We start from the raw sequence: 24,831 nt of genomic DNA on the forward strand, positions 1-24,831 counted from the left end.
ACATAACGCATACAGGAAAAAAGAGTGCTCAGATGCTGTCCAGAATGATATCCTACAATACGTGGCCTCCGATGCAGGTTTAGTTTCAATAAACAACGGTAAGGGCTGAAACCTGTGGCAGTTTCAGGGAAGGAGCAGTAAAGCCAAAAGCTGCAAAAACTGGGAGGAGTCGTTCCGAGGTGCATTTCTAAGCAGACGATCTACAGCGGCAGTCTGTGGAGTGTGGGGAAAGAATTTTCATGGCAAGATGACAAATCACCCTGCGCAAAGAGCTGGTAATCAGATACCCGCCCGCAGCCTCAGCACAGCTCCAGCCCCGCCGGCTGCGCTGCTGGTCGGGCCTGAGCCTGAGGTGGAAACGTTTGGGAACCTTCTCCCTGGGCAGAACAACGGGGCAGAACCAGCTTACGGAGATAAAAGCAACAGAAATTTGGTATCAAAGTTTCACCAGTTCTCGCACCTTTTTAATACGTTTCAGAAGTCAAACGGGGTTCACAATGACAAAGCCCCTCTCCCACGCGAGCTGCCCAAATGAGGAGCACTCAGCGCTGCAGCACACAGGCAAACGTGTGCGGCCACGGCTCAGTGTGCCGCAGCTGCTGCTCACTCAGCCCAGCAAGAGATGTGCACATGGAGAGTGGTTATCTTAGCCTAAATACAAGAAAACCCACAGCACACAACATTAATTTTACAGTAGCCTGAAGAAATAGTGGTGTTTCACAAACGCCTGTCTGACACGGAGGCGGTGGGAGGCCCTGCAGGAGCCCCACACCCTCCTCCAATGGCCGCTCCCCACAGCACGGCTCCGGCCGGCTGCTGAGCACACAGCAGCACTGCTTGGCAGTGGGCTTCTTTGGAAGCTGTTCTTCAGAGAACACCTATGTTGGCACGGGACTCTGACTGAAGTGGTACTAATATGGGGCAGAGAATAAAAACATCCTTACCAGTTACCAGAGGGCTAGAGAGGTGATGAGCATTTATGGAGGAAATATTTCTAGGAAAGCCATCATCTGCAGAAGGCAACAGTGATAAGAGACACTAACCCCAATAAAACAGAAGCCACTCCCCAGTTTTCACATTCCCAACTGGTGAAGTTTCATAAGACATCTGGTCACTAGCACACCTTCAAGCCCTCTGTAAGCCATAAACTTACTCCTGCATCAGCACTTCCAAGAAAGGAAAGGATCAGATCAAGCAGCAGCACCATTTTCAGCACACACTCTGAAAAGTGACTTTGCACAAAAGGCAGTCGCTGCAGAGGGGGCTCTGCCCACCCCTCAGCAATCTCAGTGCTCCCCAAGGGCTGGGAACCCGGCAGCCCGCTAACACACAGCGCATCAGCCACGCTACCCAAGCAGCTCCTGCGGGACAGGCACACACCAGGACCAGATGCTGGTTCTCAACAGGTAGGCTGGAGCAATGCAGGAGAGAAAATGCTCCGTGGTTCCCATCTCAGACCCATTTGTAATGTCACCAGTTAGCCGGCAGCTTAGCCCGGGTGTGCCAACGCTCACCACTGGTTTAGCAAACAACAACTAGCAAAACAGACTGGAAAAAGCAGTTTCTGACGAGCAGAGAATAACGCTCTACACATCATGTAATCTATCCAGTGATCTAACCAACATTCCCAGAAAATCATCAAAATCTGTAAAAATATCCTGCATATGTGAAACGAATAATTTCTGTTATTTTACATTTCCTGATAATATTTCTCCTCCTGCTGCTGAAAACGCTGGAAATAATTTGAGAACTCTCCTGCTGTACTCAGAGAAAAGAAAAATCCCTTTAAGATCTCCGAGCACCACCAAAAGAGAAAAATCACACCTACAGTCAAGTAAGAAACAGAAAACCAAAGGTAAAACATGCAGATAAAACATCCGGGCGCTGACTTGCATAGTTACTTAACAAAGCTTGTGTCTATAAATACATTTCAAGGTTGCTATTGCCAACACAACTGTAAATATTTAAAAAGAAACACATGGTAGCCCTTGGACTAAGGCACCCATTCCTCCACACCCAGCAGAGAGGTTTGCCTTTATCACAGTGTGTATCAGAGCATTAGTTCACCCTTGGAACTCCTCATACGTGACATGAAATACGCTTCAATCAGAAGAATTAGAAAAAAAAATGTTCTTTGGCACGAGTTTTGATTTTAATACACATCCAATCCAATCGCAGGGAAATAATTTGCATTAGTATACTCTTCCTCTTAGAGCTTACAGATAACTTTCTTCACCCTCCAAGAAGCAGAAGCAAATCAGATAACAGCAGCCTGAAGTTCCTTCTTGTGTACAAACACTGCAAGTTTGTTTTGCTTCCCCATAACTACAGTCTTCTCTCCATGGCTCCCACTGCAATCCAAACTTCCTGGTTTGAGTAAGAAGCCTAATCTTAATGACACCAGTATAATAGTGAGTCAGCCACCTAAATGTGTGGGTCCACACTATAGAATTCCTTCATAAAAGGTCTCCTCTGTTATGTTTATGCAGGATGTTCTGCAGGAGCTGTAAAGCTCAACTGTCTGCTGGAATTAACTCATTGGGTGTACATTCGGTGACCATCTCACTTGGGATATTTTCACAATACATTCCTCCACTCCATGCTCAATTCACCCCTAAGCTGCTTATGCAGGCACTAAACCGAACATGTGATTAATCTGCGTATCCTTACTCTTCCAAAACATCTGATAAAGACAAGCAGTAGGTCGCTCTGCCCCTGTGGAATCGCAGCAACCCATCCTCATAAACCTTGTAATTCCCCCGATTAACCCAGCTCCTACAGGCGCCCCGGTACTGGTTGGATCCTCCCGTTCCAGACATTTTTCATTCATATCTCAAACACAGTTTCTGCTACCGTGGCCTTCAGCTACATAAGGCTGATGGATAGCGACAAAGCTCTGCCACCCAAGGGTTTCTCCAAACCTATCATCTCTGCTATCAGAAGAATTTCCCCTGGAATTTGTTACTATGACAATGTATTGCTCTGGAGATACGACGATGGCAGAGCGGATTTACATTTTTCTACCCATTACCAAAGTCTTTCTACACATGAGAAAGCAATCACACACATATGGGATTACTGTTTTTCCTAAACGCATGGGGGACGTCCAACTTCTTGCAAAAGCATCAGAAATATATGCCAAAAAATGACTTTGCCATGCAGCTGCCAATAATGAAATGAATTCAACAGCTACTGATAGCCCGCATCAGCCTTGTGCTGATGCTCCACAGTCACTGTTAGGTGATTAAACGGATATTTCAGAGGGCCACGGGAAGATTAAGCTTTATTCGACAGTGGAACTGCTCCATGATAGTCAGTCCAAGAGCGAGACCCCACAATCCTCCATGCAGAGCAGAGCAGCTGCCCGGCAAGCACTGGGATCCCCTGCTGCGTCTTTCTGGGGTGCTCTGCTGGGGGGTTGGAAGGGATCGGCATCCCCACGCTGTGCGCTGCCTTGCACTGTTACTTGATGCAGGAGTCTCTGAACAGATCCAAATGGAGCCACTGAAATACTCTTAAGATGCAAAAGAGCTGACGAAGGGAGGCTCTGCAAACAGACCGTGTCCATCCCCGCGATTACAGGTGTAACGGCATCATTCGCGTTACTCAGCTGAGACCGAGATAGTGGGGGGAGTGGGGGAAAGGAGCACTGAAAGCCCCTTGGAACGGTGGCAGCGTGGAAAATGCTTCCCAAAGCAGCCGAGCAGCACCGGGCCCACGCCGTGGCTGCACCGCGGACGCCGCCCGCTAACAGCCGGCCGGCGGGCCCCAGGCCGGGAGCTCATTTCAGAACGGGCGAAAAAAAATAACACGCATCATTCCGAGCCGGGCGGAGCGCCGCGCCGGCCGCGGGCCCCCCGAACTTCCGGCCGCGCGGTTGCTAGGCAGGATTACCGTCTCCGTGGCAACCGCCGCGCAGCCCGGGGCCGTCCCCTCGCCAGGCAACGCGCGGCCGCGCCGCCGCCGCCGCACCTGTCGGGCTACGCGTTGCCGTGGAGACGCCGCGTTGCCGTGGCAGCCAGCACGCCAATCGGCGCGAGGGCAGGAGGCCGCCCCGCTCCGCTCCGCGCCGGCAAGACGCGGCCCCGGCGCAGCGCCGGGCGGGGCTCGAAGGAGCCCCGGCGGGGTGCCGGGCCCTGCTCCGGCCCGATAAGGGCACCGCGAGCGGGCACCGCCGCCAGCCGCGAGCACCTGCCCGGTACAACCGGCGCCCACCGCCCCGCGCGCGGCCCCAGGCTGGGACAGAGCCGTCCCCCCGCGCCCCGTGGGGTCGTGGCGCCCCCGGGCCTGCCCAGCGTCACCGCGTCCCTGCCCCGCGCCACAGGCAGCTGCAGCAAAACAGTTAGAGTTGTAAAATCATCTAGGTCTTACCTTTGATATGCCTGAGGAGATGTGGGAGGTGTATTGAACACATGCGAGTATGGGTGATAGGGTGTCTTTTTCAAAGCCTGAATAAGATTTTGTCTATATTCTGGGTCTATACACCACAAGGACCCCTTTCCAATACTCTGCAAAGAAAAAAGAATTAAAAAAAAAATCAAATCTTTGATCTAACGGCACAGCCTTATTCATTTAGTAGCAGTTGTCAGGAAAGCAGCGGGTTGGGTTCCTGGTCTGACAGCAGTGAACACGGTTTGCCCGCCAGAGATACCGCTCCATTAATATACACTGTGACTATGGTTTAGATCACACTTCTGTGGGGAAAAAACCAGCTAAGGACGCACGTTTGGCTGCTTCCCCACCACCCCGTATTAGTTAATATGATTTAACAGCATCTGGCAATCTCCCCATCGCCCTGCGCTGGAACAACACAAAGCTACGATCGCTGTTAGATGGGAACTTTGAAGAGAAGCCCATTCTTCTCTGAAAGTGATTTTATTTTCCTTTGTGCTGCTACGCTAACGAGAAACAGGGCTGAAGAGGAGGGGTTTAAACACCCTAGCAACTGTTATAAAAATAAAAGGATTTAATCCTTCAGCCACATGACATCGGTGCCATTATACTACAAGAAGAAATAAATCATCTTTTCTCTCCTAAGGGAAAAAAAAAAAAAAAAACAACAAAACCAGCCCCAGAACCCAAAACAAAACAGTAAAACCAGACCTTAAACCATGTCGGGTGTTGTGAAATCACAGTCGGTGGTTCCAGCAGCAGTGACTGCCACGGCCCTTCCCGGATGCGGGGAACGCGTGGAGCCGGCAGCACGCAGCACGACGGCCACACTGCCTCTCAGCACCACTGCAGCCCTCGGCCCAGCGGAGGTCAGGGCAGACATGCAGGGCTGTTCACACGCACAGAAGTACACCTCTTGCTAGGCTGCACCGAGGGTGTACAGGCAGATCAGAGCAGCCCTGCTTCAGAACACGCCACACCAGCAGCAGTCCTCACTATGGGTGGAGCTCCTCAAGAGGCTCTCAGGCCATTAAGGATGTGCTTCTGGCAAACACTGGCAAGTTCTGGAGCCAGTGGAGAGGCTGTGCTCCATCCCTGTGCCAGCCCCAGCCCAGGGCACCCTTCGCTGAGCTCCGGCAGTGACCCCATCATCCAGGCTGGATGTGGCTCTGGGCAGCCTGGTCCAGTGGTTGGTGACCCTGCCTATGGCAGGGGGGTTGAAACTAGATGATCTTTGAGGTCCTTTTCAACCCAGGCCATTCCATGATTGTATGATTCTATGATCCTGGTGTTCCCATGTCCAATGGCCAGCACACACACACCACAGATGAGACCGAATGAAGACGACTGTTTCCTAAAGCCACGAGGAGAGCGCAAACCCAACACCTGTTTCCTTTGGAGGTAGCCCTACAGCCCCTAAATGCTGCCCTGCTTTATGGGTGGCTTCGGGACAGTGGGATACACTTAGTACTTGCAGAGCTCCTTCTAAGCTGACAGGCTGTACATCTGCACAGAAGCCACCCACAGAAACCAGAAAAAAAAGAAAGAAGCTTCCCGAGCCTCCCTGCATTGCTGTGTGGGAGCACCTCATGCTCACAGCACTGCCCGAGTCATGGCCTTCATTCAAAGCCAAACCCACCTGCAGGGAGCAGGAGCAAGGAACCGGGTTCTGCAGGGCACTGGGGACTGGGAGAGCAGCTATGGGCCAGCCAGACCGTGGGCAGGCCAAAGCCATTGAGAAGGCTCCAAGCGGCCCCAGAGGGACAGCGTGGGGAGAGGCTGGGCCTGCAGGGCCGTGGGGCTGCCGCCTGGGCCAGGCACTGTGCGGGTGACTGAACACCCACCGTGCTGTCATGGGGAGCTGTGTGCCCCATGCCTCACACCAGTCTGTAGCAAGGAGCTGTGATGTTTAGCTTTCAAATGTGGGACAGTGAGCCAGAGACTTGGCACGGTAAGCCTAGGAAGTGACTTTTTAGGCAAAGGACAGACTCAAAAATAGAATCCAAATCTCTCAAATTCCACTTCCATGCTCCATCCAAGAGGCAGAGCAAGAGCACCACAAATTTTCCTTTTAAGCAAGCAACACACAAAGCTAGGAACATTCTTTTCAGGAGAAAACCTTTGCTGGATTCCCTACCCTTTATAGCATGGGACAAGCTTTAAAAATGCCACACTTAAACACCACTCTGTGTACTTGCACTTGCTGGAACACAACACGCTGTTTCCAAGCCCCTGTGTGTGTTCTTTCCTTTCATCCAAGTCATCTACCTGACCGTGATCTCCCCCAGCCCCACCAGAGTGAGCACGAGTCAAGGGGTTTACAGGGTGAGGTCACTGCCGAAGGCTGACTTCAAACCATGCATCGCTGCTATGCTGCATTCGTTTGGCTTGCGGATATCCTTGTGAAAGCCAAAAATAATCTCAGTGGAAAACAGAAACTCTCACACAAGAGATTGGGAAGGTATTCTTGTTAGAGGAAACACTGAGAAGGCAGTGCTATATTTTTTCGCTAATATATTTTGCCCTATTTTCACTGCAGCTGAGCTGATGTATAATTTAGCAGCAACAATAAACACAATTTAAAGCAAAGCTCTTCAACCACGGAAAGTTCTTTTTCTATGATATTTACCTTTGCACTGCCACAATCACACAACAGACAGAAACACAAAGAAAACTGAAGTGTCCCCTGGTTAAGGCTCCTTCCTGACAGCCTGAGGTGTGAACAGCTCCGTTAGCTGTCTGTGAAGATGTGTCATTAGTCTTCCATACACAGAGCAGTCACAGGAAAGGAAATCACTGGAACTCAGACCAATCGGTTAGCGATTAATTTCCATCTCATGACACTTGGCGTGCTGCTTCACTACCTCCTCCAAGCCAAAAGTCAATAGTGTCTCCAATCAAAAACCAGCAAGAAAGGAAAAAAATCCCTGGATAGTATTTGTCTCCCAGGCAACAAGTGAGCAAGGAATGGATCCCAGCCCGGCAACCTCAGCACTGGAGTGCTGCAGTCTTCCCGGCCATGCCTCCCACTCCCAGGCACAGCACTCAGCCCCCGGCACCTCCCATTCAGCTGGGGCTGCTCCTGTATCCATGGTTCAGGTTGTTACAAACAAGGACAGCCTTACCAGGAGTCCCCTCACCTTATCCAAGAGCAGGCTGTAACCACAGGCAAGCCATTCCAAAGGTATAACTATCCGAGTGAGAAACCAACACGTGGAAGTTACCCCATGAATACTCAGAGCTTAATATTTTCTTTAAGAAGCTTCATGATTATGTTTACTAATTATCATTAAGATATTGTTATTCCTTTTCTTGCCATCTACTATACATACAAACTGTATTTAGGCATTGTTCTTTCCGATAGCTCCAATACCCAAACGTGACTTCCCTCCAGCCATTAAAACTGGTGCATAACCAAGAATAAGTGTGAGACATTCAGTGTCCAATTTCTTTCCCCCTCAAAATGGACTGCATACAAAAGTTTTAAAATCCTATTTACCAACCTGGTAGGGTCCAAACCAAAGCAATGTTTGGTCCTGTTAGTAGAAAAAGATACTTGGAATTTAAAAAAAAAAAAAAGCTGCTTGCTATCTCTTTCAACCATTGGAGTTAACAGCATTATCTGTTATTAAAACTCCTCATTATAAAGATTTTGCTTCCATATACCTCACACCGCTGAGAGTCCAGCCCTGTGCAGTACTCATCATCTGCCCAAAGCTCCATAAAATAAAAGGCTGCTGAGCTCCTTCCAGGACCAACGGCTGGGAAAAATACAGACCCTGTCTATATAAAAATTCTGCCAAATGCTTATTTGAGGAATTTCATTCCCTGGTTATTTTAGCACTGACTTGAAATTTGTTAGGAACGCAGATTGTTTCCACGGTGGTTCTTTTTAATGCCACACAGTCTGCCCCAAATGAAGCTTGGGAAAGAGAGTAGAAGCCACAGAGCATGCAGGTTTGGACTCGGACAATCACAGCTGTGCCACTGCTGAGCCACCTGGGTCCAGCGGGGCGCTGTGCTGACAGTGGGGAACAGCAGCACAGGGCTGCCCACCTCCCACAGCAGGTCTCTGCCCAGTGCCCAGACCCTCTCCTCAAAGAAGATCCATGTGGACCGTCCCCTTCTGCAGGACAAGCCACGGTGACACAGCAATGTGCCTCTTGGCACAGCACCGACAGGAAAAGCAGGGTTCTGGCTGGGCACAAACCAGCTGGGAATGGTTTGCCAGGCAGGCAGAGAGCAGGCATGCAGGGGCAGCTGGGACAAGCTGGGCAGTTGGCTTTCAGTCAATGAGCTTGCTGCTCCAAGGAAAAGAATCCAACAACTGCCCCCTAAGACAAACCAGCACAACAGAAGGGGATGAATGCTCAGGACTAAACTCTCCAAAACCAAAGTTATCAATGGAATGAACTAGGAATGTCACCATTACCCAAACTGAGCAGTGCACACAGACACTATCGTTTGTAACTATTCTGCCCTGATTACTGTGGCACTTCAGGAACTATGAAAGCAAGGAGAAAAAGCAGAAACTTCCTATTAGTTGAAAAAGGACCTTTCCAATTAGCATCTGCAGTCCCAAGTCATCACATCTTGAAATCACAGGACGGTGGCACATCAGTCCCTGGCTAGGTCAGTGTGAGCCAGTGCAGCCATTAACACAGGACCTCTCAATAACACTAATGACACTTTCTTGCAAAGATAAGGAACCATTTGGTGTCAGTCATCCGCATTACCCATATAATAGTTTGCTCTCAGCATGGATGAAACCTACTATTGTTACAGCAAATGACCTCTCTGCAAGTAATAGCAGAGAGATTACTGCGTATCAAAGGTTCTTATTCTGAATAAATATTTATCCCGTGCTCACTGTGCCCCTCACAGTAGAGAACTTGAAGCAAATCTTCACTCAGCTTTGCCAACGTGTTTACCCACAGGAATGCCGTACAGCTCTCCCACAGGTGTCCAGGTGTGCCACCCAAACACAGAGGTGTTTCTCCAGGATCAAACTTTAGTAAGCCAGTTTTCAAAAGGAAAGCTTCAATAAAAGAACGGGATGGTGGAAATACACGTGATGCCAGCACACAGTGTAAAGCAACCACTCGAGTAGCTACAGCCAGGACCAGAATCTGAACGAATAACTGCGTTTTTAGACCAGAAAGAGATTTCAGTGTCTAAGGGAAGAGAGGGAACAATATTTCTCAATGTTTAGGACCATATCACACAACACTGCTCTTGAAGTTGTGCACAGTGAAATTGAAGGCCCAATGGGGAACAAGCAGCTGATAATACAAACCTGAACCCAGTCCAGAGGACTGAAGCCCACTGTGATCACAGCTGCCTTGCATCAGCACACAGTGCTGGGGCTCCTCAGTACACAGCACAGCCGGGCAGCTCTGCTCCCACCTGCGGGAATCCCTGGGCCACGCTGCCAGCACCACAACACCCTGCTCTGCACTGCCGACGTGGGACTCACTCAGGCCTGAAGCTCCTTCCTTTACTCCAGGCAGGGACAACACACTAATGCCAGCACTGGGAGAAAACAGTGGAGTTGGTCTGCTGCTCTGTTTAAAACTGTGTTGGTTATACTTTACTCATTGGGATTTGACAGTAAGGACAGAACGAATATTGTCTGCTCTGCTCACCTGCATTGGTTCTCTGGTTGTAAACAGTTTTTATGAACAGTCACAGATAACACTAAACCTTTATGCTCTTCAACAGCTCTGCACTGTGCAGATGAGAATGGTGAGTTCTCTATTTACCTCATCGTTAAACAGATGAAGTAATTCACAGAAAGACACAAACAGAGCATTAGAATCATCTGAGGTCAGCTAGTTAAAAAAAAAAAGAAAGAGAGAAATACAACTGCTAAGGAGTTCTTAAAGAAAGAAAAACAAAGCCACGGCCAATGATTGCTATTATTACAAAACACATTCCTTAGGTCCACTGTAATATCACATAAAAATTGCAAATAACTATTCATGCAGTCTAAGGGTAGACTTTCTTCATTCTTTTCAAACATTTCTAGCACAGACTTGTGAAATTCTATACAGCCAGTTTTAGAGAGCTGCACTACACACCTTCACAGCAATTTTAATGACAGCAACAACTGCACGGTAAGCATTTAATTTTCATAAACCCTCACACAAAATCCCCCAAACCTGTGAACTCTAGAAACTTCCCCTGCCCTTCAGAGGAAAGTTTGGCACTGTTATGTGGCAGTTTGACACAATACAGAGAAAATAAAGCCCTATTTGCATGCAACATGACAAAACCCTCACACCCACTTCTCCTGTGTGTTTTCAACACCTTTCCACTAAGCCCTCCACCACAGCGCAGATCAAGCACAAAGCTGAGAAAGAGCTCTGACTAGTTAAAACGCAGTTACATGGCCATAAATACATGCTCATTTGATACGTGAAACAAATGGTGTGAAGGGAAGGATTGCTGGAGCGTGGTGTTCCACCCCAAGTAAACCAGCTGCATCAAGAAATCACCGCTATTCTCAAGAGAACAAAAGACTGGGGCCTTTCAGGTCTTATTTTGCCCCAGGTAAAAATATCCATTAGCTCAAATTGCAGAAGTCCAGGCCTCTGCTTTCGTGCTCATCTCTTGCTATTTTAAGCCCATTTCCTCAACGAACTCTCCCAGACATCAACACACAAGCTGCTAGATCCTTGTCCTGCCACTGGGACAGTGGCCTGGTGCTGCCCAGGTGGTGCGGGGCCATAAGCATCTTGGTGCCCAGAGTTCCCCCCATACACCATGGGCAGACTGGGGAGCTAGATGAGGAAGATCCCATAAGAGAGCAGCTTCCCTTAAGTGAGAAGTAGGATTACAGTGAGAAGAGCTTCCTCACCTTAAACAAAATAAACTCCCCACGCCCCTAAACAAGGAGCAGCCAAGCAAGTGATTAATCCAGGTACAGAGACCAGCACAGTGCTGTAAAGTAACAACTAGAGAAAAGGAGAGATGGGTGGAATTCCAGTTCACCTGTTCCATAGGCAGGATCACAGGGCAGGCTCCTGCAACGTAAACAAGCACTGTTCAAATGCACAGCCATGCAGAAAGCCTGCATCCCTCCAGTGGAGGAGTTCAAGTCCCACCAGCTGAATATACCTGAAGTTTTCTCTCTCTTCACAAGCACAGACCCCCAGGAAACAGAGCCCAGCTGTGCCAAGGGCCGCAGTCCTCCCAGCGGTACTGCCAGGGGCAGCCCCAGCCTGACTCCAGAGGGTGCCCCCAAAGCAGAGCCACAGGCAGAGCAGAGGGGCTGCAGGTCACACCTAAGCACAGTGCCTGCACAAGGACTGCTTGCAGAGACAGGCTGAGATTTATACAAACTAAAGAACAGAGAAGTCAGAAATGTCTTTCTTTCAGTGTGTGGCGTAGGCACCCAGCAAATCTGACTGCCTTGAAAACCACAAACCCAAGGCATGTCCCCAGAGTCAGGGCTGCGGATTCCATGATCTTCAACACGGGGCCACTGTTCCCACCATGATGACTCTGCCAGACGACACCACGTGCACAGCACAGCCATGGCTCCCCCTCAGCCCCCCCACTGCCCCTGTGCCATGCAAGCCTTGTATGCCCGCCGGCACCCTGAGCTGGCCCCCACCACTGCCTGCAGGCCACAGGATATCACCACAGCAGTGTCCCATGCTCTCACAACAAAGAGACTCCTCTGACAGGCTTAGGCATGTGGTATCACTGCTCTCTGTGAGCCATACTTAGCCTGTCAGACATTTCCTCATTCAGTACATTTGCAAACAACCCTATAAAACTATTTCACAGCCATATGGAAATCCTGCAAGAGCCTGAAGAGAATACTGTTGTTTGCTGCCCTTAAACAAAGCCTCGCTCATAACTAAAGCAGACGTGTGCTGTTCCATTGCAATGCCTGGCAGCCCCGGGCCTGGCAAGGCCAACCAGGCCAAGGGACAGGGAAAGGCAGCAGCGCTGCCTGGCAGGAGCAGAGCACGGGGTCCAGTGGGCACAGGGGCACGGGGCTGGGAAGCAGGGAGCCCAGAGACAGGGCTGTCGGCAGGCCATCACAGCGGGTCTGAGGAGATAAGGAAGCAAGCAGCACTGCTACTGCTGGGTCGGCCTACAGAATTCCTGAGCGCACATAGAAAGTGCAGTCAGCCCCGCTCTGTTGAAAATTGAGGATACACAGAAACAAAAGAATACAAAAAAAAGTGCTCAAGGTCACCGATAAAGTCAATAGCAGAAGAAAAAAAAAACAAATCCCGAGACTGCAGAGCAGCAGCCCCATAGCAGCCATGCAGGTGGTGTGTCAGGGCCATGGATTGAGCACCCCAGTATGGCCAGCCGATGTGCCACACAGTATCCCCGGGCTGCCTCACACAACAGCCAGGGAAAATACGCAGCGCCTTCTGCAAATAGATGGTTACAAAGCATCTGAAAAGCCAGAACAATTTTACAACAACCCTTCACACAACAGATACTCAAAAAATTATCCAACGCTTAGATCAGTGCTGGAGGTCGGCGGGTCAGGCGTTGTCTGCCAGCACGTTAATGATGAAATGAGCAAGGGAGGGAACTTCCAGGGGAAGGGGTTAACAGCTCACAGAAACCGGTGGGAGGGAGTGGGTGGGACTAACTCCATTAGCAGCCACAAATAAAAACAGAAATAAGGAAGACCTGACAAAAGCTAATGGATTGGCACCATTTCCCCCTGTAACTGTTTAATGCGGGGGTTTTATTTGCTTAGTGCTTCATTTGGTTCACGGGATGAATTGAGGGGAAAATCCAGGCACAGTGACGGACAGCTGGAGATGCGGCCTGGCAGCCGTGCTCTGAGGTGGGCCCGTGCGCTACGCCAGGCGGCCGCAGCCCTGTGCAGCCCAGGCACTGCGCAGGCACACACCACTGCCAGGCCCCGCTCACTGCCCACTGCAACACACGTTTCTGCTGCCTGTACACAACGTCCCGATCTCTCCTTCAATCCCACTTCTACATCAAGGTCAAAAATAGTTTTTTTTTTTTTTACTGTTTTTTTCTCTTTCTCATGGCTGAATGACAAATGCTGGGGAGCAAAACAAACCATTCTAGCACTGCAAACGTCCCCCCAAACAGGACAACTCCTCAGCTGTGCCCAAACTCTGGCTCACTTGCTCAGTGCAGATCAGTGCGAAGTCATGGCAGCACCTGCCTGTAGGAGCACCAGCATTCACCTGTGCTGGGCTTGTAAAAGCAGTAAGGAGAGATGAGGCTGCTCAGTCTCCAAAGTTATGACAGTAAGATTAATTAACGCTGTAAAAAGGCAATTGTCCTTTAGGTTTTAGTTGGGTTTTTAGGTGCCTGAGTTTTTATATGCACAGCTAAGCGGGTTGCAAATGGGGAAAGGCAGAAAGCAGCAGATGCACCACAGCACGGCTCGGCACGGCACAAGGGCCCTCTGCAGCATGAGCCACTCCATCAAGCGTATTTCAGAGCTGGTAATTAATACTGCCTTTCAGCTGCCCCGAGCACTTCCGCCAATGAAACAGATTTGAAAAGTACGCAGGTAGTTTATTAAACAAGGCAAAGTGATTCCATGAGACAAACACGACTGAGACTCACTGGTGTGAGTGGATTTAAAGCGAAAAGAAGACAAATATTTCCACCTAGATACGTTCAAGGAAGCCAGCAAGTCCTTGATGAAAATCTGCAGCTTGGTAAGAATTGGGTTTATTCATGTTGCTTCCCAAGGCAGGCCAGTTCCTCATTAGCAAAGCATTCCTCAAAGTCCACATAACTAAGGATCCTCACTCAGTGTATATTCTTCCTCCGTTTAAAGTCCACTTCACTTTACTCCTAATCCCACAGTGACGTAAAGGAAAAGCAGGTTTCCTTAAATTTGCAAGGGAATGGGAGGATGTGCACCACAGGCAGCAGAACTGGCCTGAGAGCGAGCTGAAACGAACCCCGCAGAAACAGAAACACGGCTCTTCAGGGCGCTGCTTAGGCCAAGCTGCTAGAAAACAGGATGTGAGCATCAGTTGTGTGCGCAGAAGAGAGGTTATTCAGAACAGTAAATTCACACACAGACTGGGTCGTTTACTCTGCAAGGAAAGGGTGGGAGGAAGGGGGGAAAAAAGCCTTCAACCCACACACCACAGCCCTGCCTACTTGGGTTTTCCCCAGTCTTTTTTTAACTTCGTTATCTCACAAGCAGTCCTTTTCAAGTGTGATGTTCACAGACAGTCACCTGTAAAACAGGAGTGAGCTGAGAGGAGGAGGAGGAAGAAGGACACGCTGCTTAGGAAAAGGATCCCATGGGCAACCGCAGGCGTGTGGGACGGGTGCAGCTGGAGAACGACACGTGTCTGCGGGAAGGCAGGAAGGGCTGCACCCAGCTGGAGCATGGAAGTGGGGGAAAAGGAAAGCAATGCTGTATGATGATAGACGCAGGGCTAAATCACTGTCTGCACCACTCCTCGGTGCTTACCAGCAGGCTATTACTCATTATAATCATAGTATACAAAAAGGCTGCTGATCAATACTGCACAAAGGTGATTAGTGCTCAATGATTAAACATCAGTGCATGAATTTATCTGACTTAATGTGCCTGGAGTGGAAGGAAACAGGGAGAGACCATTTCTGAGCAGATTCCAGTAACAAAAATTGACAGTCCATCCAACATCAGATGTTAACGCTGCGTTAGCGTTCAGAACCGAGAGATGGAAAATTGTTTTCTTCCAAATTATTCAAGATCAAATGTGCCTTTGAACGAATACACCCTCTAAAGGAAAAGAAAATCTCATTGAAGAATGCCAGAACGAAGCTATTCTGATGACACGGGTGTCACACTAACAGGCCTGCTGTGACCTGAGTCACTGCTCCAGGTCTTCTGTGATCTTCTTCGCTATCGGTTTCACACAGGAAGCCTTCACGTTTGACGCACCAAAAATAGCAGAGGGTGTACAAATGAAACGTTTTGTTCAAAAAGGCTTGCAACTTCTTGCTTTTCTTAAATGCTAATGAGCTTTCAGCACGGCATAAGGGTGACTTAAAGCCCTTCACCCTGCCGCGTTGCCCTCACACCCATGCATGTGAACAGCCCCATTAGTAGGCGAGGGAAACAATAAAGAACTAAGGGAAAAGAAACAAAACAGCAATAGGAAATGAATACCTAAAAGTGAAAAACAATGTACTCTCCTAGAGAGAAAGATGTGTACCCAGACAACGAGGTCCAAGTTGCTGAAGGTCCTACCCAAGGCCGAAAAAAAAGGAAGGGGCACTTTATAATTAACTACATGGACCCAAATGACCATTAACAACTCTGGGAGCAGCTTCAGGTCTGGGTAGCAGCCGAAGCCCTGCTGAAGAGCAAGAGCCAGCCCTCCAGCACGGAGGCACTGTGCACATCCACACTTGCCTACCTCACAGAGGAAACCAAAACACCAGCCCCTTCCTAGGGAGTCCTCCAAACAGCCCCAGGCCTTAGAGCTGGGTCCTACTACTGCAGACACTGTACTAAAGAGGATTTCTCTAATTGCTGTGTCTCCTCCACAAAGGGCTCTCTGGGGAAATGCTAAACATACCACCAACAAAAGAGTCTGAAGAAACTCGACAGGCTACAGCTTGACAGTAACCTCCAGAATCTGGCTTCAATACTGCCAAGCCATGGCATTGTACCACATCGGGATTTTAGGTGTTTTCATTAGAAACGCCTAAGATGCTCCGAAATCATGAAAACAAAGCATTTCCAGTTGTCTTCGCTTCTGTAAAGAGATGGTGGGGATCTTAAAGACTCTAAAATAAGACATCTCCCATTATTTTAAACGGTATTGTGATTTTTGAGACAAATTCATGAATGTTAGGGCACAAATCTGCATAGAAACCGCTGTCCCCATCCCTATCACGTGCATTTGCACTTTTACACACACATCTGGACACTGGCATTATTCTGTCTACCTTAACAGCCACACAACACAGAAGACTCATCTGGATCATTACAGAAACGCCTCTCTTTGAAAAGAGGACCATGTATCTGTATGAAGAATGAGAAGCAGTCCCACCCCGTTAGCAGAGCTGAAGTTACACATGGCTTGAATTGAAAAGCCACTTAAGCAAGCTCTGGAACCATCACGCTGTTCAAACTGATGCCAAACAACAGGAACCGACAGTCAAAACAGGAAAAAACAGAGCTCACTGATGAAGCAAATTCTTCCCTTTCCTAATGCATGGCTAAATTAAAGATTCAGAGTGCAAACCCAAAATCAAGTTTGTGACCCCTAATTTATAAATTGTGAGGGAAATAAATTGAGGTTGATGCAGCACACAAATGGGTAATTGTACTGTAATCAAGACACAGAAGTTTGTCCCGTCAGCTCAAGCCCAGCCAAATGGATTTTTGGCAATAGTGCCACTGGAGGGTGAGGGGGACTCGAGTGGTGGTGAAGGAGCAGATGCTAATTAGTAAAAGCAGTTAAATCATAAGCGTGTATACTTAGAAACTAAAATAATGCAAATGTTTTAGCTGGGGGAAGAGGACTACATTTTCCTACACTTTTTCCCAAGTCAGCAGAAAAAACAGGGTAAGAAAGCAAGATCTTTCTTTCCATTTCAATACTACAAATTAAAATCAAAGCTTTCTAAATGAAGATTTTCTATTTCTTCTCAAACAAGAGGGATGACAGAAAAGCTCATCTCTTCATGGAAATGGTCATAATTACGTTTCTGTTTTCCCAAATTCCAAATTACTCAGCTCTAAAAGCCAACAGCAAATGACAGACCAAAGCAGACTTCTTAAGCTAAGAACAGGGAACTTTCTTCCTCCAAATGCAAGCAGCACTGCCCCAAAAGGCACTGAAGTCTTACAGGTGTTTTAGCAAAACCTAAGACTATAAAAATTAACAGAAGTAGAGTTGTTGTTTTTTTTCTACAATCCAAGCTCTGGTTTCTTTTAGGAAGAAAAAAAAAACCCACAAGAAACAAGAGAGACAGTTCAGGTTAGTTAGCATCATGATTTAGAGTGATCTGTTTAGACTGATTGGTAACCATTTGCGGCAACACAGCACATCTGTCCTAAGGAAATTCTGCACATGCCACTGCCACAGCATGCTGCTTTCCTAACGCAGGGATGCGAGCAAGTAGGAAGCTTTGTGTGACACTCCAAATCCGTACTGCTTTTTGCTCCCATTTCACCTCGCAAGTGTTTTGATGATCTGAAAACCAAAATGATTAAGTAGTGTTTATACACATATACGCACACGTACATATACACACAGGGATAGAGAGATACAAAAATAAATGAATTAAAGCAGAAGAGGAGGTAGAGCCTGAACAATAAAATCCCATTTGTCTCAATAGCTGGGAGCTAGCTCTGTACCGAGTCTTCAGTGCAATTTATCTCTTTATGACAGCTTCTTTCCTCTGCCGTGCAGCCCAAAGTCTAAACAGCACTAGAACATGAAATAAATTGGAAAAACAAAACCAAAAAAACAACCCTGCTCTTACAACAGTGAGGTCTGCATATTAAGCACTGAGCCCTGAGAGAAAACATTGATCTCTAGGGAAGGGGGGCAAGAGAGAGAAAAGCCAAATTAATTAGTGCAATGAGGCAATTATGTAACAATAATGTGTAATGTCAATTGCCAGAACAGAAAAACAAAGCAGTTGCCTGACGTCCCACTATCTCAGCCATACCAACCCCATAACTTCTGGTCCCTCCCAACAAAACACCTACATCTGCAACTCCTGTAAACCAATGCATCATTTACACCACCGCTCTACAGCACGGAAGTACTTCAAGAAAGGGGAATGAATGCAAGAATCCTACCACGATTTTTACTGAAGTTTACAACTGAACGCAGTCTGTAAAGGCGATTCCTGCAGGATGAAATGCCTTTTGACCCAGGAGCTCTATACCATTTTCTCTCCAAGTCTGGGTGTAACTGTAGCTCCAGCTCAGCCCGCAGCATGCAGTTCTCACATCCATCAAGCATTCCTCTCCAAAGACTTGGCAGCGTTCCTAAGAGCAGTGAGGATCCCTGGACATGCGGTTTCCCTGCTGTAGGGCTGGAGAAGGCTGCACACAGACAGACTGTACGAGATAGTGATGCAAAAGCGGTTATCCCGCATGGAAAGGATTTTATTCTTAAAGACAAACCATGTGAAACGTTTAGTTCTACCCGACATTTAAGGAGAACGGACCTACCTGCAAAACTGCAGCTTTCATTACACTCTGTATCCCTTACTCCTAACAATGACAGTTACCTCCTTCCTCCTCATCTAAAAGCAGAGCATTTCAAAACTCCTCCCCAGTTCTAAAAGAACACGCATAACCTTAGGCCGTGTGTTCCCACTCTCCACCTTTCAAACTAAAGGGGGAGGAGAAGAGAAAAACATGGACATGAAAGCTTGAGACAAGGTGTGTCAGTACCCAACCCCAGCCTTTATTAACCCCCACAGCCCCTACCAGTTGCACTGGAGACTTTTCTTTCCACAGTAAAATCAGAAAAACATTTGCCATAGTTAACACATCTCAGTCAGTACTCTCCCACAGTAGGCAGCCATGGGATCTCATAAATACAGCTCTGGAGCAGAGCCTAATTTTCTGCTGATAGCTTGAATTAGTGTGAATTTTGCTCTTAGTATTCAACTAGATTCTCTTGTGCAAAATCCCATAAATAAGTTTCTGCTCCATGCAGTGCCACAGACACTTCCCTGCTATTCAGACTTCCCCATACAGACTTCCATTCATTCCTCTGCTTACCAACAGGTGTTTTTCAGCAACTTACACTGCTGTGTCAGAATCCTGGTAGTACTCAGCTACTGGCAAACTGCTGCTGTTCACTGCTGCAATGAAATGCAGCAATTCAGCATGCTGGAGATAGAGTTTGGGCATCTTAAGTCACTGGACAGCAATCTGGTCTCTTTCGTACCATAGCAAGGAAAAACCCACTCGTATTTAAGATCCTTGGAGTGAGTCCTCTCACAAATTCCTACACCAGTTTCCAGGGCAAAGTTTCCATAACACCCAGAATGGAATTTGAAAAACATAACTAATAAATTAAAATGTACCATCTCCAAAATGACCATTGTGGATAACCAAGTAAGAGCCAGAGACATCATTTATGGCTACAACCACTGCTTTCCGCAGCCCTCAGTCTCAGCTCTCCGGTATTTACCCAAGAGTAAACCAAAAGCAGCTCCCCTGAAGTCAAGAGTCCAGACTGGTGGGAGAACAGAAAAAAAAGTAACATTTCAGGCTTAAAAGGGCCTATTAAAAACAGGAAAAAATGTTCATGCTAAAGTAGTCGGGTCACTGTTCCTGCCTGCTCCCACACCTCATGCACCTCAGACAACCGGTGAGCCCGAGGCCACTCGCACCCATAAGATATGGAGGGCTCAGGTGAAGCAAGTTGAGCAGTGGTTGTGTACATAAATCTTGACAGCACCTCTCTCCTGCCTGCAGCATCTTTCAGTCCCTGAACTGAGCAGGTGTCCCACTTCTGGCCAGCGCTGAGGCGCAGGAGGTGGGGAACGGCTGGGAGAGGGGCAGAGACTCGCTGGGAACTGGGCTGCATGGCAGGTACTGGGAGAGCAGTTAGCTACCAAAGAACTAAAGCTATAGTTCTGAGTCATAACAAACCAGCTACTGATGCTGAAGAAAGCAAAATCTCATAGCTCTTAACAAATTTCTTCTTCACAACCAACCAGTCTTGAGCTACAAGTACCAGAAAACCAGCAATGTCTATATGCGTCTCATTAAAGCAAACTTTCTTCACTGACTTCTTTTGCATGGCAGACAGGAAACCTGCACCGGTTCAAAATACCAGATGATGAATCAAAAGATAAGAGCAAATACTCAGAGAGGGAAATCTTAATTAGCTTAAAAAAATACATACCAGTGCGCAGCGCAGCGCTTCCCCGGAGGCGCACTGAGCAATACTTAACCAGATGCAGTTGCGTGGCTTTTTTTAAAGGCAGTCTGCATCCACACATCTAACTGCACATCTAACTGCACATCTAACTGCATCGTAGGGCACCGCGTTGTTGCAGCTACATGGGTTGTCTGCACGATGCCTTATCCAGCAATGTTCTGCCCATTCGCAACAAGACAGAAGTCAGTTACTTCTAGTTCCAGACACTGAGCCACCACTGATCAATACACCAAAACAACAAAAAATTAAAAACAGAGTCAGACTGGGCTTCTTTTCCACGTGGATTTCAGCTTGGACCATTTACCTAGACTTACCATGAAGACACAGCAACGAGACAGCTGAAAATAATTCAGAAGGCGGCAGTGAGCTGCAGGCCCAGTGGGCCAACATGTGAACAACTATGGGAAACAGAGCTGTGCAGCAACCTGCTACCAGCCAGTCCTGCACACAGGAAGGAAGGCTCCTCAGCACCTCACAGGCTGCCTCAGGCTGCCCAAGCAGCACTCACCGTCATGCCACTCAATCACCACCAGCTCTTCTAAGCGCTTCTCAAGAGGTCTCTGCCCAGGAATGAGGCTGTGCAGCACAACCTGCTGCTCTACTTCAGCCAGCAGGAAGCATTCTGCTTCCCTTTCAGGGAAGGAAGACGTCCAAGGGACATACACTTAGTAGCTAAAATGGATTCTTTGCTGTTTTGGTGAAGAACTGAAGTGTGAATGTTCAGTCTGATGAGAAAGCCGAGTGAGTCCTTACTGCGTAGCCTGCTGCTCAGCTGCACATCAGCCCCTCCCAGGAGATTCCCTGCAGCTCCCCATGGGTCAGCATTTGCTCATGGGCACATAAGGCACTACTCAGAGCTGAATTCTAGCCCAGTGCTGTACTCAGAGCAGAGAGCGGCTGCAGAGCCAGACTGGGTCTGTGGGTCTGCAGTGCTGTTAGCTCCCCAGGAAAAAGGAAGAAGCAGAGGGGGGCAACAAGGAAATAAAGACAGCAGCACAGAAAAGCCTGACAACTGATTTTGTGGACATCCTTCCTTAGCAGCGTCCTCTCAAAACAGCTTTTGAGAAGGATCCCCAGCACGGCTCCCTCAGAACCATCTCCACTGCTCATGTCCCCACAGCCCTGCCCACCCCCTGCCCCAGCTCTGAGCTGCCAGCTGCTGCATATTTGAACGGAGCTCAGCCCACACCTGCACTGCTTCAGGTTCCACCCCACCACAGAGACCACAAGCCAAGCAGGGAGCTGAAAAAGAACCAACCAAATCAGCCCATTGAAAAATAATCCCACTGAAAAGAGTTTTCCATCAGCTCACTGCGCAGTGACACGGGTGCTGGGAGGAGCTGGAGAGGGGCTCGCAGAGTGGCCCTGGAGAAGGGGGGCTCATCTGTATAGCAAAGACTGCTGGGGGGTTGTGCCTGGGGCTGGCAGCCCACACTCGGCACAGTTTAGACCAGCTGTGAAGCATCCTCAATGCTGGCCCCTGGCCCCTTAAACAACTGCTCCCAGGAGAAAACCAAAAGCCAACATCTTCAGAAGAAGAAAGGGAGTCTCTTCCTCTGGAGGCATTCAGAGCCTGCCTGGCTACGTCCCCTTGCTGAGGATGGCTCTGCTGAGCATGGGCTGGATTGAGTGATCCCTGGGGTTCCTTTCAGCCCCAATCCCGTGATCTCATGTGTGATCTATTCTCCCAATGGGCTGGCCTCCGTCAGGCCTCTGCTGTCACTGCCCCTTGGGCACCTCAACCAAAGGTACTCCCCAGCCGCCCCTGTCACAGCTCCCTCGGTTGTGTCAGCACCACTGACTGCTGGGCTGTGACCTGAATTGAGGAACTGAGCTGAAAAGCAACCTGAGAATTCAAAAAGAGAGGAAAAAAGTCCAGCTGGATCCGATCTGCAACTCGATCCAGGGCTGGTCGCTGAAATGCCAAAGCGTGTCAGCATGCTGCCGGAGCACACAGCCCAGAACAGGGAGGAGCTGCGGCCGACAACTCGCTCCATCTGGCCCGCACAGCCCAGGCACAGTGCATGCACAGCAGCCCGGCTCTGCTCTCGTGCCCAGGCCCCGCAGCACTAACACACCTCACAACATGTCTGCGTGGATCAGTCACCCCAAAGAACCAGCAGGCCAACTGCCTGTCAGGGTACAGTCAGAGCCCACCACAGGATGGGGAGAGCCCACTGCCTATCCTCCCTGAGGGTGAGGTAACACCAGTGACTGAGACAGGAGGTGGAGAGGTCTCTGGATATCACCAGCTTCTTACTGCTGTTTGAAAAAGAACTAATTATGCACCGTACAGCTCTAAACCAGCACACACACGCAGTCTCTACTGCAAAGAGTAAGCGATGATGTAGTCAACCAGCTGGAAGCCAGCTAAATGGAAGAGTATTTCCATGCAGAGCCTTTGGAAATCTATTATTTAAATATTCTGTATAATTCCCCGCTTTTGCACTTCAAAAACAAAACTGAAAGGGCTCAAGAAAGCTCTCCACAAACTGTCTGATATCTGGAAATCCCGTATTAGAGGAAGGTTCTAGAGATGCTATGATTTCTCTGGAAGGAGATGACTCTCTTTGCTTTGAAAAATAATTTGAGGGGAACATTTCTGATGGCTCAGAACACATATATGACAGACTGAGATATAAGAGATGGATCTGAGGTTAAACACAACAAATTCTAATTTAAAAAACCCACGCTTTTCTTTGAATGATCTGGGATATTAACAATTGGGTCTGCTCATTTCGGACATCATTTTATTAATGGCGTCAGCATCACTAGAAGTCCTCAGCATGAGTCTGAGGGGTTTTTCCACTGTAGTTCCAAGCAGACGTTACAAACCCAATGCAATTCTGATGCTTGTGCTATGTGGGTCAGGCTAGGTGATAACAGTATCAGAACTGGAGATTGTTTCCATACCCGGAGGGCCAAACAGCTTTCAAACGACATCTCCCTGAATGTTAGCAGAGGGAGGATACGGCCACGAGCCTACCACCTTTGTGTGCATGCAGATTGGATTAAGAGATCTCATAATAAAGAACAACCAGGCTGCCCTGCCTCTCACTCCAGCTAGCTCTTGCCTTCCTGCAGGGCTTTACCTGTCAGAACCCCAGGCAGCATCACCTCAGAGGAAGCACACTCGCTGCAGAGCCTCCTCAGAAGCCCCCACGCTGCACCTGGGGTCCCGCCAGCTCCCTGGCCGTGGTACAGACCAGGCTGTGCAGGACACGAGGACACCCCGCACACCCTGATAACACTCGGGAGGCCTCGGGTCCCACAGCCCGCTCCAGACAGAGGAGGAGTCTTGCTGGATCTCTGTGACCCAGTTATGGTCCATGTACTTCTAAGAATAACCTCAACATCAAGCGAGGAGAATTTTCTTCTCCCGTCCCCATAAACATATCCCTTACTCTCATTACATTTTTACTGAGACATTTTTATTGAGACGTCCCTCAGCACAAGTGCCAAACAAACCTTGAAGAGTCTTGAATTTCCCCAGCGTGCACCCAGCTGGGAACACGTGCACGTTTCTCTGCCTCAGACAAGCAGGGCAGACACAAAGAGGAGCCCGCTCTGCAGGAGGGATACCCGGAGCAGCACAGACCGGGCAAACAAAGGCAGCAGAGCACGAGGCGCAGGATGAGAGCTTCCTCTTCCATAACTGGGCTGCTGAATGAGACCAAATAAAAGCATCTTTTTCCTTCATCCACTCGCATTCGACAATAACAGTCAGCAAAGTTTGCATTCGGAAATGGCACAGGCTGATCACATGCCCTGAAAACACCACCTCATCGGTCTTTGTTCAAACCAGGAATCCCTACGCGGATAATAATACAGATCTTCAAGGAGAAAAAAATGGGGCTTATCGCAAAATATTTCCACAGACCCTCAGCCACAGCAGCACTAGTGGGCGCAGCTATAATTACAGCAAACCTACATAATGCGTCTGAACTAGCTTAGCCCTTTCCCTGCGAGCAGAGGAGCTGCCACATCAGTAACTCCGTTGCTAGGGCAACTGCTTACTTTCCATATCAACTGCAAACGCGTTGCTATGGAGACGCATATACAAGAAAAATTCCTCTCCACAGCCAAGGACCAGATGGCAGGGAAGTCAGAGAAGTCACGGGCTGAGGGCTGCGCTAAACGGGACGCACACTAGAGGACATTTAGATCTGTGTGCTCACAATAGCATTAATCTGAATGACTGAATTCACAAGTCCAGCAGTATAAACAAAGCCAGGGAACTCCTCTTGTGCTCCCCATCATGTGACACTTTATACTCCGGCCAACTATTATTAAACTGCTGAGCTCAATGCAAAGAGGTTTGCACAATCAAGGGCTCAGCGTTTTCCCTTCTTCAGCCCTCCTGCCTGTCTCAAAGCCGGCAGATGGGCCTCGCGGCAAAGTTACACGCAGTCACCATCGCCTTCCCAGGGAGCCCGATGGCATGGCAGCTCTGTGTGCTGCAGCAACACGTGAGCACAGCTGGGGAGAAAACGTCTGCTCCCCCAGAAGATCCAGAACAGGGCAAGCTGGAAACCAAAGACAT

The 24,831-nt window shown here is 48.6% G+C and overlaps 1 protein-coding gene across 11 annotated transcripts in view; it reads right to left on the reverse strand.

Annotated features, from left to right (window-relative positions):
* The window catches only part of FOXN3 (forkhead box N3), a 184,355-nt gene that overhangs the window by 91,702 nt on the left and 67,822 nt on the right, over positions 1-24,831 (reverse strand). For all 11 annotated transcript variants that reach the window (XM_040701575.2, XM_046942413.1, XM_040701573.2 and 8 more), the window contains one exon: positions 4,372-4,508. In XM_040701575.2, the coding sequence (XP_040557509.1) occupies positions 4,372-4,508 (137 nt within the window). The remainder of the gene's footprint in view (positions 1-4,371; positions 4,509-24,831) is intronic.

The sequence above is a fragment of the Gallus gallus genome, chromosome 5 (genome assembly GCF_016699485.2).
Source record: "Gallus gallus isolate bGalGal1 chromosome 5, bGalGal1.mat.broiler.GRCg7b, whole genome shotgun sequence".
NCBI classification, from domain to species: Eukaryota; Metazoa; Chordata; class Aves; order Galliformes; family Phasianidae; genus Gallus; species Gallus gallus.